General features: G+C 35.6%; 1 protein-coding gene across 1 annotated transcript; it reads right to left on the bottom strand.

Moving 5' to 3' along the window:
* Positions 1 to 801: 801 nt before the first annotated feature.
* Positions 802 to 11,137, bottom strand: LOC105673782 (serine-rich adhesin for platelets). The gene is made up of 10 exons (XM_012369655.2): positions 10,813 to 11,137; positions 9,130 to 9,273; positions 7,832 to 7,977; positions 7,420 to 7,592; positions 6,937 to 7,207; positions 6,687 to 6,809; positions 6,180 to 6,350; positions 5,952 to 6,112; positions 5,624 to 5,874; positions 802 to 5,356 (listed from the first exon to the last, which is right to left on the bottom strand). The coding sequence occupies exons 1-10, from the start codon at positions 10,871 to 10,873 to the stop codon at positions 1,362 to 1,364; spliced, it is 5,496 nt and encodes a 1,831-aa protein (XP_012225078.2). The 5' UTR covers positions 10,874 to 11,137; the 3' UTR covers positions 802 to 1,361.
* Positions 11,138 to 14,797: the final 3,660 nt, after the last annotated feature.

The following is a 14,797-nucleotide window of genomic DNA, read 5'->3' as shown; positions in this document are numbered from 1 at the left end:
ATTTTTGGAAAATACATATTTAAGATAGTTATATATTTTATTTTTGTCAGAACTTGAAACTTCTATAATATAAAATAGTAATAAAATAATAACACTATTTTAATAAAAGAGAAAGGAAATCGATATGGTAATAAACACAAATACATTTTAATTACGAAATTTATTAAAATTATAACGGCATTTAATTAATCGCTCGACAAATGGCACGATATTCAAAAGCTCATAAGAATCGTAAGAAAGAAGATATTAGATTTCCTTAACAAGCAATGAATAAATAGTATTTTGTGAAAATATTGAAGAAAAGATAGCGGAGAACATAGAAAATTAAGGTAAGTCTCAAATAATTATTTCGAAGGAATGTCAGGAAGTTAAGAAACCCGGAAAGAAAAGCGGAATTTAATGATTAAGGAAGAATATATCAATTATGCATAACGTATTATCGATATCATTACGCAAAATGAAATGGCGGAAGACAATGTGATTGGATGTGACTTGCAGTAGAAAATGCTTATATTTATATCGAGATTGCGCATCACTTTTTATAATATCATCTTTTTTATATCAAATATAAAATTGATTTAGTTTTAATTAAATAATATTAATTTTAATATAAATTTTTAAATTATAATACAAATTTTAATTAAATAAGAAATAAATGTTGTCATTTATTTATATTCCTTGTTTGATTTTTGACGCGTTGATAATTTTATCAGACGAAAATACATAATATAATATTGTTATTGTTGTTCTTTATCTTATTACTATCATTATCGTTATTATTATTATATTAATGAGCAGATAAAGGCTTTTAGGTAATTTATTCAATATTTACATAAATTTAGAACATAGAAATACGAGTTATATACACTGATACTCGGTGACTTTTTACGTTTTGGATCGACAAGCACGGACTACTTTCACTTTGACAACGCTTTCCCGTAGCCTATACCTCGATTACCTTGAATTTGGCCTCCTCTTTGCATCTCAAGTCTCAACCTTCTTATTCTCTCCACTCTCTGATGCTAAAAGATTCATTTCAATGAGATATTTATCAACGCTATTCAATATACGGTCCTTTGAGGATCTGGGTCTCAAGATAAACGACGAGATGAACTCAAAACGAAATTATCAATCAATCCGAAGCTGAAAGACCACAAACTACGCGAAAGTAATTGTTCATTATTTAACGATAAACCTCCTGCAACATCTTATTATTCGTGACAACAAATTAATTTTCCGAAATACTTTAAATCTATGTTTCAATATCTACAATCTTTTTATTTATTATAAAATTTAAAATCGCGAGAAAATGAAAAAGACGCCGAGATATCGCTCTATGAAAAGTGCCTATAATAAGGAATTTACACTAATAAATTGCCGGCTTGGCAAGCTGGACCCTTGCTTGGCCAATTGCACGCGCTCACGCTTGAATCAAATGTTAAATGAATAGGACAATTGAAGATGTGAAGCGTAAACTTCTTCTTCCACTGGTCCCAGTGACAAGCGTAGAACTTATTGCAGAGATTAGGATGCCTGAAGAGACCCGGTCTGGCACAGTTGGTGGCACCGTCAATAATCTGATCAGGATCGTCTTCCTCGTAGGAAGCAGAATTCTGTGAATATTCATCTTCTAATTTTTTGCCAGTTCGACGACCAGCCTGGAATCCGGAAGATCGTCTAAGTGTATCACTCTTTGCATCTGCGCGAATATCTATTGCGGGAGCAATGTTTCTTCTGCCGACGTTAAGCGAAGGCAAATAAGAGGATGACGGTACATTGGTCGAATCCGTCGTCGTCTCGAGCGGACTAATTTTGTAAGGCTGCGAAGAATCGTGGTAACTGGTAATGTAATCGTCCTCTTCGGAAGAGCTGTCGTTTTCGAGATCAACGTAGATCTCAGATTCGTCGTAGTTCGCAAGATCCACTTTGCCCCTTGAAGACGCGATCAGGTTCTTTCCCGGACCGCGAAGAGTAGCGAAGGGGTCAGCCTTGCATGTGCACTCTGCTCCGAGCTTACCTAGAAGAAGCGGATGAAGATCGCTCCATTTAACGATGACCTTGCCCTTATTTTCAGGCGACTTCGTGGTGACCTCGTACGAAGAAGGTGCGAGGCCGGACGATGTTGTAATGGCAAAAGTACCGCCAGTCTGTCCGGAGAACGATGATTTCGTAGACGATAATGATGTAGAGAATTTATTACCCGAAGTCGAATCGAATTCTGAGCTTGCGTAAGTATCGTACACGCTCGGCGAGTACTTGACAGTGCCTCTGCCATAATTTGTAATCATTTTGTCAATTTTATCTCTCGGAATATCCAAGTTTGTCGGCGAGCCGTCGTTCGAGGTTGTTTTCAAGAACGGCGACGTCGAAAATCTTTGATCGGAATAATAAGGTCTAAAGGTAGTTGGCGAAGGACTTTTGTACGTAACATCAGAGACTGGCGAAGGTCGTTTGTATGTTACTCCAATGGACGGCTGTGGTCGCGCAGTAGGTATATCGTATTTCGTGGTAGATGCAATTGCGCCAGGTCTTGCAGTTGACTGTGCAGGAAGATATTCCAAAGACGGAGGCGACGAAGTGAAGGAACTATAGTCTTTCTGACCGCTCGAATCGGTCTGCTGGAAAGAACTAGACGTGGATACCGATGCAGTCTGTGAGCCGTCGATCCGTTGAGTAAAATCGTGCAATACTGACACTGGAATATTCGTAGGGACAGCTATTTTCTTATAATCGGTGTCAACGACAGGCCTGACGGTCGGGATTCTAGCCGCTTCAAAATGAGTTGTTCCATAAATATCTGGATGTTCAGTGGTGTAAATTATAGGTCTAACTGTAGGTATCTTAGTTTTAAACACATCCAGTGATTCATTCTGCACATTGATCAGGAATGGCGTAGGCGTAGCAATAGGAAAATTAGTCGATGAAATCGGTGCTGAGGAAAGCGTGACGTCGCTAGTTCCAAGCTGAATAGCTGGTTTAGGATACGAGTAGCCGGGAGTACCTGGTTCTAAATTCGCGCGACTTGGCGCAGCTGTCGAGCCGGGTAAATTAATTTCAGTCGATGAAATCGGCGTTGAGGAAAACGTTGCATCGCTGGTTCCGAGCTGAACGCTCGGCTTGGGATACGAATAACCGGAAGTGGTATATCCGACATTACCTTGGAATGCCTTTTCGCTAATATTTTCAGGATTCAAAGTAGGCCGACGTTCACCCGTACTCACTGAATAGCTACCTCCACCTCCGAGAATGGCAGTGGTTATACCTGTTCTGGTCGGACCGGTCTTTGTGAAGCCGCTTGGTGTGAAAACAGCCGATTTGGTTGAAGAATATCCCGGTGCCGCGGTGGACGGACCATCATACGCACCGGTAAAAGTGGAACCCGCGCTAAAACCTCTATTGCTCTCTATTCTATTTCCTTGTATAATAGAATCAGGAAAAATGGAGCTGCTCGATCTATAATCCGGAATGTCTTTCTCTGTATATTTGCCGGTATCGTAAGGAGCTGCGCTATATTCTCCATCAGGTTTATAGCCTTGAGAACTCGTTGGTTTTAATCCTCCGCTTAAAGTGCCGCTTGAATAAGTTACCGACCCTCTTGTAGCGGCTTCGCCACCTCTGATATCATGACGAGTTACATCTGATTGCGACACGTATGCTCTGTCGGTTGAACTCTCGATGATTCCTTGTTGAATGGAACTTCCTGCGGATATTCCCGGAGCGGTTTGTCCAGAAACAACCACACCCGGTGTGATACCTTTCAGAATGACGTCGGATATTGAAGGGCCGTTGAACAAAATTGCAGGCGTCGGCGTTCCGTATGACAAGGAATGAGATGATTCTACGGTCTTCACTCCATTGTTAATTACGTATCCCGGTGTTCCGGAAGAAGTAGCGATATAATTAGGTTGACCACTGATCGTCAAAACGTCTTGTTTAACAGTGGGAGTTGATATCGTTCCAGGAATGTTTCCGTAGCTGAAAGCAGATTCTGAAGACGAGCCACCGGTAAAGATACTTCCTTCTTTGCTGCTTCCAGACAGAATTGTACCGGTGGTGCCTCTTTGAATATCGTAGCCGGTAGGAATCTGACTGCCGAAAACGCTGACATTTAAATGCGGCCTCGTGAAATCCGTTTTCTCGTAGCTGCTTGTCGCACTGCCTCCGCTTGTTCGAATTGTTCCAATATGACCGCTAATTCTGACTCCTCCTGTTGGCTTAATCGAGGGATAGATCGGTTCTTCTTGCTGTATGAATACGGGAATTGTGTAACCCTGCTCGTCGTTATATCTTGTTCTTGTCGTAGAAGTACCTGTTACTCCTGAATATGGTGTGCTACCGCTTACAAAATGACTGTTATCGATACCACCGGTATACTCGGAGGCAGCGGAAATTCCCGAAGTTATTCCGGATTTTGAGGTAGAAGCTGAATAACTGCCGGTATTAAACGTGCCGGAGTCTGCGTATACATTCGTCGATCCGACATATTTCGGACCAGCAGAGCCTCCGTGGATGCCGACAGGCAACTCTGGATAGCTCGCTCCTGGCGTTTTCGAATAGCTCACTGAACCTGCTGTCGGATTACTTGTACTAACGCTTCCTGTGTATCCTCCCACAGAATTTGAATAACTTAATCCAGATGTTCCGAAATGTGTCACACCTTGTTTTTCTGTATGACCTCTTTGTACGGTTCCGGCAAACTGTCCTGTTGTAGATCCCGGAAAACCTGCACTAATTCCTTGCAGTGATCCAGTGTTGGCATATTCAGTATTGATTCCATCAGTAGGCACAAAATATCTGGTATCAGGTTGCCCGGCAGAAACAGTACTACCGATTGTATCACTGGACGCAGAATATCCCGTGGCACCTTGCGCTACATTGATACTTGGAGATACAAAACCAATATTTATTCTATGTGCATCGGTATACGTCGGAATAGAAGATACCGATCCTCCGTGCTCGTGTGATTTAGAATAATCAACGCCAGCTGTACTGGATAATCCATATCCAGAAATTGCTTTATTTCCAGAAGTCGAGATACCATGTCCGTCGAAATATCCTGTATTAGATCCAAAATAGCTTGCTCCATGAGTATTGGTTGTTTTAGAATAGTCTACGTTAGAATAACTCGTTCCAGCTGTGGTGGAATATTCGGGTAAACCACCGGTGACATAACCGCCAACACCGACACTAGAAATTTCTGCGGTGTGTCCCTTATAATCGTATTCCGCTCTAGTATAGGCAGATCCAGAGCCGGAGCAAGCTGAAACCAACCATGGCCATTCGCATACTAATTTTTTCTCGTCGAACACCAAGCCGTAAGGACAGCGAAACTCGAACGCCATTAACTCCGATTCACCTATCGATATAAATCGTGTATAATAATATTTATTCAATTTATAATTAGAACTAAACATTGTAAATTAAATTAATAGAATTAAAATTATTTAAATACAAATTTAGTATAAAAATGACATCACATAATGATGAAAATTATAAAAATATTTGAAGAACTTTATTTTTATAAATATTAAAAAAGATTCATTAAATATTAAAAATTATATAAGTACGTTCTACTACTGCAATATTTTTTTCAATTATGTAATGTTTAAATTGTGTAACACACCTAAGTCCATACAAGCAAAGAACCAACGACAGTTTTGTGGATCCGCGTAATAGCCAGGTTGAGAACATTCGAATCTCTTTGGTGCAACAGGAGCGATCTCGCTGCTGCCAGGACACGGTGAGCCTTCAGGCAAGGATCCTGGCCAGACACAAACCTCCGTGCGCTCGTCAAACGACAAACCGGCCGGGCAATCAAATTCGAAAACGGAATAGTCCTCCACGGCTTGATTGAATTTCACACAGCGATAGAATCTGTGATGAAGTAATATTTACTGTATGCATACTCAAATCTGCTTACAATTAAATTGAATTACTTAAATAATTATTACCTATTACAACTCTTAGGATGGACAAAATAGCCTTGTCTTCTACAGACGAATTCGGTTTGCGTGCTTTCGCGGACAGCTCTGATATGTCCCTCTGTATCTACTACGCGAACAACACGGAAGCTGGATGTTTTTGCTTGGTTTGGGTATGAAAATTGCATTTGCTGAAATTTCCAACAAATTAGAATAAGAAAAATGATCCAATGTAAAATATAAAGTAAATTAACACACATGAAGCTCGTCTTCCAATGCATTAAGTACGGCCTGTCTCGATTTCCTTCTAAATTCGACGAAGGAATGATAAATTTCTTGCGTGAGCGGTTCTTCGCACTCAGTTTTCTTATCGTTTTCTATATTTCGCACTGCTAATCCTGCCAAATCGCGCAACAATACATACTTCCCCTGAAATCAGATATTCTATTATACATAATGGAAAATTGGTTGCCTTTCAAAGGCTGAATAAAGAGATAGAATAACGATTAAAATAACGAATAACAAAGTAAAATTTTTTTATTAAATCGTTTTATATAATTTCATTCTTGTATGTTAATAAAAATGATTGATGAAAAATTTATATTAAAATTTTTTTATTTTTTCCAATTTATTCCCTAATAACTTAATTATTTTAATAACTTTCTAATTGTCACTTTATGCGATTAATATTCTATATAATGGCGTCATAGTATTGTGATTGATTTTGATAATAAAGTAAAATAATAAAGAAATCCGCGTACGCACCTTTATTCCAACCGAAATCTTATCCTCGAAAGCAATCCACGTCTTATTTTGAAATGCGTACGGCGCTGTAAGATCTTCATCTCGCTCCACGGTCCATTCTCCATTGTTTATGGCTTCGCAGAGCTACGATAGAGATTGGTTAGTTTGAGAATAGATTTGCAATCTTTAACAGATTCATTCTTCTTAGCTATATTACTACGATTGAAAGACAGTGCAGAGTTAGAAAAAAAAGAGAGATGTTATATCGCACTTGTTTACGATCAATCGGTATAGGCTCCTTTTCCGTGGTTTCTGATCTAGGAGCGTTCTCAGCCTCATCTTTCAATGTGAATTTGTATGCGTTTGCCGGCAAGGTTATCAAGATTTTCTGCTTGGGTACTCCTAATCCACTTATCAAGTCTACCAAGTTGTCCGTATTTAGCATATCGAAAAGCCCCATCAAACGCGAGGGATGGAAGGTAACAAAGGCTCCATCCTCGTCTGTCAAATAGTCTGTTGATAGTGTAAACAGATCAATGTACCTGAAAAATAGAAAAGTAAAAATATCTGAGTAATTTTGCAACATGCGTTGGCTGTACGAATAATTAATACAATAAGCAGTACCTGCGCAATTTTTAGCATGCAGTTTGTTAAAGAAGGCAATCGAATTTAACATTCAGTGATTGAAGGACTTTACAAACAAATTATTAGCAATTAAATAATTATATATCACATTGAATAAAGAAATTCTTACTTGATGAGTTCTTTAAGATCAAACTGCTTGGCTATATTTTCCGATTCACTAGGCAAAACCAGAAAAATTCTCTTGTCATACATTTTCCGAGTCATTTCGTTTTTCAGACTTTTGATAAAATTATGAAGTCGTTCTTTGGAACCTGCTGTCACATTCATCTCAACGCCATCCACCTTGAAAAAAATAAGAGATTGAAGAAAATAAATTTTCTTGTTAATTTGCCAAATTTTAAATCCAGCTATTTAACTATTTGATTCGTAATCAGCTTAATACATTTAATTATAAATTACTCAATGATTGAAATATTTAATTACAAATTATTTACTTAACTGTTTAACTGATTACCTTTTTAAATCATCGGAAAATAAAATCTTATTTTAGAAAATAAAGATAATGATAGTAAATACTATACCTCCTTCATAATGGCGATAATTCGAGCGATAGTTTCTTGTCGTATCATAGCGGAAGTTTCGAGCATCTTTGCAGGATCATTTATCGAAATTACAAATTGAAGAGGCGGATACATTTCTTTCAAAGACTTCCGCAAATCAGCAATGTCTAAAATATCATCTCTTATTAATAATAGATTCATTTCTTTTAAAGTTTTGAGTCATTTTTAACGTTATTTATTTATTTAAAAATTTAAGTTACAATTTTATTAAAATTTTTGTTAAAATCTATATAGTATAATATATAAAATCTATATACTAGTCGATGAAAAATAAGGAACACTTTTTAGACACTTAAAATTGAACGATTTTCAAATCGTTAAAACTCGGCGAAAAGTTATCACAAACAAAAAGGTTGAAAGTTTGCACTTTTATATGCTTTAGACCGTTTTTTGAAATTTTTTTACTAAGCTACAGAGTGTTGAAAGTACGTAATTTTAAGAACAAAACAATGTGTTCTTCTTTCGAGTTTAGGATCGTAAAAATACAAAATTTATAAAAACGATGGAAAGCATAAAAATACAAACTTCAAGCTTTAAAATATTTTTTTAATTTTTCATCCACGATGATTTTTTGCCGAGTTATAGCGGTTTGAATATATACTCAATTTTAAACGCTTGAACGTCTCGACGCGGCAGAGCAGTGCGGCCAAATAGCTGACAATAACCATTAACGCGTATTAATGGCGCGTCGCACATAGCGTGCGCTCTCAAGCAATCAGGCGTATTGCTTTTTCGCATCGAAACGTTTAAAATTAGGCTATTTTCAAACGGCTGAAACTCGGCAAAAAATCATTGTAGACAAAAAAATTACAAAAAGCATTTGAAAGCTCAAAGTTTGTATCGAGCCAGCTAAATTTTTTTATTAAGCTGCAGAGTATTAAAAGTATATAATTTTAAAGAATAAAACAATGTACTTCTTTTAGCTTAGAAGTGAAAAAATAAAACATTTTTAAAAAACGGCCTAAAGTACGTGACAATATAAACTTTAAGGTTTCATATGCTTTTTTAATTTTTTCTTTGCTATGTTTCTTCGTTGAATTTCAGCAGTTTAAAAATCGCTCAATTTTGAAAAATGTTTTGTATTTTTTGTGAATTAATGTATTAATATTATATTTTATTATAAAATTTGTATAAATTGGTTTAAAACTTACACTATTTTTATTATACAATAATTACTTCGATAAATTTGCTTTTTTGCTACAATTAATAATAAATATCAGAATTGATATCGTGATTTTCTTTCAAAATACTGAACTTACCGGAAATTGAGAAATTCCGTACATCATGATTTTGGTGCACCAAAGTGGTACAGCTGCAGACTGAGTCAACTAGTAGCTGCACATCGAAAGACGAAGTATAGCAGAAAATTTCTCTGACAGGCGACATTCTTCTCTTCGGACATTCTGCAATGGGATGCAAGTGTGTGTTCGATTTCGCTTATTGTAAGAAGTATGATCTAATAGAGAAAACAAGATGCGTTCGTTTGCAGGAGTTGACATCATCGACCGGCTGCAGTGCTATGCGATTGTTGCTACTAATTTGCATAGTCACGCATGTTGTTCATTCTCCGTAAAAAAAAGTAAGAAGCGCGTAGAAAATAATCCACAGATTAAGAAGCGAAGGTTATTAATAATCAACGGTCCCGGATATGTTGAGATAATAACAATGCAATTATCATGCGAATGATTGAGCATAACGCTGCGTAAAATTGCGTAACGCTTGCCAATTTTTTGCATATATTAATACTGCTTCTTACATATATTTATATAAATGCAACAAATCTCCAGCAAGCTTGCTAGACATTGTATGAGTCATACAAGTAAAAGTAAAATGGATATTCTTAACTGATAATAAAAGCAAAAGCATCCGTTTTTAAATATAAAAATAAAAAATACTATACAATTTGTATGAGTAACGTTTTATTTTTATTACAAAGCATTTGCTTTAATAAATAAGAATAAAACTACTTTCTCCATGTTAATCATCGTCGTTTATGATAGCTAATGCGAATCTAAAGTAATCTCAATTTATATCTATGCATTTAAACCCGAAAACATAAGCGTCGGATGATCTTTGATCTTTAATGAGATATCAGAACTTTGCATGTAATACGATTGCATGCGATCAATGATATAAATGGTGTCGTCTTTGCAAGAATAATCGCTCTAGTCGCGCGTGGCGTAATTCAACCTTAAAGGACGCGATGTATCCGATACGCGTGTAATGCAATCGACAGAAGGTCGCTTTTCGTGTCACACGCAAATGTGTGCTATTTCACTATTAATAAGTAAAGCCTTTTTTGGACCTTAAAACTTGAATTTGACTTTTTCACTAATAGGAAAAAATAATTTGTTAATTTCAATGTAGTTTCTTAAATTATACGTTTTAAATATAACAAGAATAGCTAATATTATATTTTAAAACTTTAAAACAAGAAGTAAGAATTCTGAGAGAGATATCAGTTGAGTCAATTTTTGTTTAATTCACACACACACAAAACTATATATGATATAATTTAATATTTATGTATTATTAATGTATTTTTTGAGAAATTAAAAAAAAATTTTTTTTAATAGAAATGTTCAAACATTAATAATTTTTACATACAATTAAAAATAAAAAACCTGTGTATATAAAGCTTTAAAATAATCATTAAGCAACAAAATCTTTTATTTCTTATATATTTTGTATTAAACTTTAATAAATAATATTGTATAGTAAAACTAAAAAATTTAAATTGATCTAAATTTATTCTATAAAATTATTGTAAGTAAATTGCCAACATTTAAATAAGCACGCATAAATAAATTGATAAATTTATCTATCTTTTTTAATATGTAAGCGATAAAAAAAAATGCTGATCGAAATTGCATCTCTAAAGTGCATCAAGAAATTAAAGTACAAAATGATTTCAAAAAAGTTATTTTTTAAATTATGCTTACTTGTTGTGGTTCCGAACGCTACAAGCGCGAACGATACTAAAAAAACTCCTCGACCCCACATCGTGTTGTTCACAAAACCCCCGATCGAGCACCGAAATCACGGTGGATCACAAATGGAATATCGAGGACGCAGGAAATCACACTTAAACCGTCGAACGTCGCATGGAGACCCCGCGACGGGGGGGTTGAGTTAATCGGGTCTTTCCTCTGTCTCTCTCTCTCTCTCTCTCTCTCTCTCTCTCTCTCTCTCTCTCTCACCCTCTGTTTTATTCTTTTCTCTTCAGCGAAGGATCCCAAGATCCTTCGAGTACGAACGCGCGTGTTGTACTGAAGTTTCGGAGGACGCGCGCAGTCTTAGTAAACCTTGCCGGTCTCGGCCGGATGGCAGCGTGGACCAAAGATCGAAAGGGAAGGTATCGCGCGGAGGAGAAGCGAAAAAGGACGGGGAGAGACCGGAGGCCATCGGGATCGATGGATCACTGTGGGTGGGGTACACCGACTGTCCCAGATCGGGGGACACTTTCCGTGTTACGTGCATGATGTACGACGCGAAACGAGATGACGCATCGTTTTGTGAGAAGGTAGACCTTTTTTCATAACCAGACAACTTGAGTGGCTAATAATAAATTTAAAAAAATTTAAATCAAGCAGTTATGACAGTTAATTATATGTCGAACATAAGTTCTTTGTCAAAATACATTTTTATTATTATAGTCACGTGATGAAATTGCTTCTTCGGCAACTGGATATTTTGTTACAACAATGTCACCAAAATCGATCTTCCTCGGACGACCTCGGAGGGTTGCATTTGCACCTGAATATCGGAACGCGTGCTGCGAACGTTTGGATCGAATTACCATCTTGATAATCTGACTCCGTCTTCCTGAAGCAACACAAGTTTATTTAGCATCCGACTTAGTATCCGCGTTGTCTTATTAATCATTGATGTATGCTAATCAGCGATGAATCTTTTTTAAATCTAGACAATTACATCATTGAATCTTGTACAATAACGGAAACAAATCAATTTTGATCAACTTTTATTATTTGCTCCTTCTATTTTAGTTTTTAAAAAACAGCCTATAAATAAAACCTAACTTTCCGTTAAATTTTTGTATATATTAGTGTTAAAATTTTGTTTATTCTGAAATCTTTTTATTAAAAAAATTATATTATTGTATATTCTGTAGCAAAGTCGTCATTGATCTTTGTCATTCGGATCGTGAGAAACCTGCGATAAAAAGTCGACCGAACGTCGGCTGATTCTGTACGCCCTGAAACAGTACAAGTTGATGAACGAGCGAAGTAACCGCCAAATGAATCAACAGTAAGATCGATTTACCAACATGCCGGACAGCTGTTCAATTGCATCACTTTTGTGAGCAAAACGACTATTATTACAATGAAGATAATGAACTGTTTTAATTCGAAGAGAACGACTCGTTCAATGCCGCAGCAACGCATTTCTACTTTAATAATGCTTTCATTGTTATTTGAATTATTGATCATATTTTTTTCGCTTTTATTTCTGTGACGCGAGGTAGTTGTGTTAATTTGCCTAGCGTAATTTACAATCGTTATTAAAAGATTTACATAATCGGAAAAGCACATGCAGTTACTGCGGCGTTTTACGCGATTGTTGTCTAGAAACTATCAATAGCTCATTTCTTCATCACGAGTTATCGAGCAAATTGATTATTCTACAAATCTCTATTTAACAGGGTATTTTTAATCATATTACACGGGAAAAATTTTTAATCATAAACACGATAATGTATCAGACATACATTATACCATAATTATTTTTATTATTTTTTATTATCAGATTATAATCAATTTATTATTAAATTTAATGTTAAAACGTTAATATTTAATATTAAAAATAAGTGTTTGATTTTCGCGTTTATTTCATCGCGTAGTTCGACACGATAGTTTTATAGAATTTTACAAATTGTTTTGTAACATTCGATCGTCGTTTTGTAAGTGCAAAAAAAATTAGTTTAGTTTGCTATAATATAAAGCAATGTACGATGAACAAAGAAGTTGCCTACGAGGGTGCTGCGGGCAATTTCTGGTACAATTGCAATAGCTCGCACATTCTGCGTGGATCTATGATGAGAGAAAGGAATCTCTGGGAAAAATACAACGCCTGTAAAAAAGGTAGCGGTCACTTGAAAAGGAGACACTTGCGTCCTAGTAGTCGTGCAGATGCCTTTTACAAAGCGCAAGTTATGTGAGTTCCAAGATGACGTAGGTACGTTGTTTTCTCTGTTAGATCAGAGTCACTCGCAGTACACTTAAGAGCCTACGCTCCACCAAATTCGGCCTTATGCGTTACGCTAGTGTATAGTAACAAATTCAGAATTGTATGTAAAGAAACGCGTTTCGCGTGTGCTGTATTCAATAGAGTATTTTGCATTTGTGTTTGCATTCAACTTGTTTCAAATATGTATGTTGACGTAACGCGTCATGTCGCATTCGCGGAATGCGGGGTTTATAATCGACGTATGTATATCCTGATTTATTCTAATGAATTCTTAGTTTAATAGATATTTATCCATTAAGTATAGTTCATTACCTAGCAAAAACTTTCTGACGAATCTGTTAATTTCATCATTTAGATAAGAGAGGCTTTTGAAGTCTTCGTATTTATATTATTATAATATAATAATGTGTAAAATAACATAATTTATAATATTATTATATAAATTATAAAATATTTATATAATAATATTATAAGCTTTAAATCTTTTTTCTTCTTTCAAGTAATTTTTACAGAAAGCTAATGTTCAATTTAAACATATTAAAACTATTTTTCTGTTTTTTAAATTTTTGCAACAAAATGTAGTCACAGAAAACATTTTATACTTGTTAAATTAGTATTGTTATAGCAAAAATTTTGTCACTCTTTATATCTGCTAATTTTCCTTTATCATTTTTTCCGATCGCTACCAAATTCCAGAGATTGGGTCAGACCAGTTGAGTCACATAATTCGTGAGAGAACTTGTGACCTCGTAAATGACCTTTATGTGTCCAGACCTTTATGTCCAACACCAAAATTCTCTGAGAAAAAATGTAGGATGTACGCAAGGTCAAGATTTAAACAATTAAAAGAACATCAAGTGCGCTAAAAACAGTGTTTCTAAATTGCGGAAGATATTTCTGGGAAAACATAAATGTGTCTAATTAGTAAAATAAAATAATGTAAAAGCTAGAAAAAATATATTTTACACTTAATTGTACTTTTATTTTAATTTAAATATTTCCGTATGAGTAATTAATAAAAAAAAATAAAGTCTAACGCGTTTTTCATGCAGCTAAAGAAAAATGACCTTGTATAATTAGGTGAAAAGGTGGGTGTGTGATATTTAAGCTATAAATAAATAATAATTACATCTCTGGGAGGCCAGAAACGACTAAAGACGTAGTTTATGGTGGCAATATGTCTTTGCCTCCGTTTACGTAAGCAGCTTTATGGAACTTTGGCGAAGCCCGCTGGTGTAACCGCGGGCGTAATTCTTTTGCCGCGACAAGTGAGTACTGTTGAGAGATGGAAATCGATCCGCTGGAATCGATCGATTTGCAATTATTAGAGGAGACAGTTGTGAGAATAATTCCGCGATTCCTTCGATAAAAAAAAATCGCTGTCATGTAAGCAATTTCTTGTGAAAACGCAATTTGTACACAATAGCAATTTCCTTTCTCGCTTCTGGTGTATTAATGCGGATTTTTACAGAATTTCAAGGATTATAGGAAATTCCTTATATGTGTAATACATACATCATGATACACGCTCCTGAATAGAGTGGCAGTTTTTGTAGCATGAACAGAATGTAGCAAATTTATGTCTGTTTATCTGAAGTAACATGATTTAAGATCACGAAAAATCGTATTCTTATTGCCAGTTAATCTTTCAGATCTGAAATTTTAATTTTTTTTTTGGAATATTCTTATTCATTCTGAATTTTATTATTTAAAGATTAT

This window comes from Linepithema humile, chromosome 8 (assembly GCF_040581485.1).
Source record: "Linepithema humile isolate Giens D197 chromosome 8, Lhum_UNIL_v1.0, whole genome shotgun sequence".
Lineage (NCBI taxonomy): Eukaryota > Metazoa > Arthropoda > Insecta > Hymenoptera > Formicidae > Linepithema > Linepithema humile.
The sequence above is the reverse complement of the archived record's forward strand: the minus strand, read 5'-3'. Positions and strand labels throughout refer to the sequence as shown.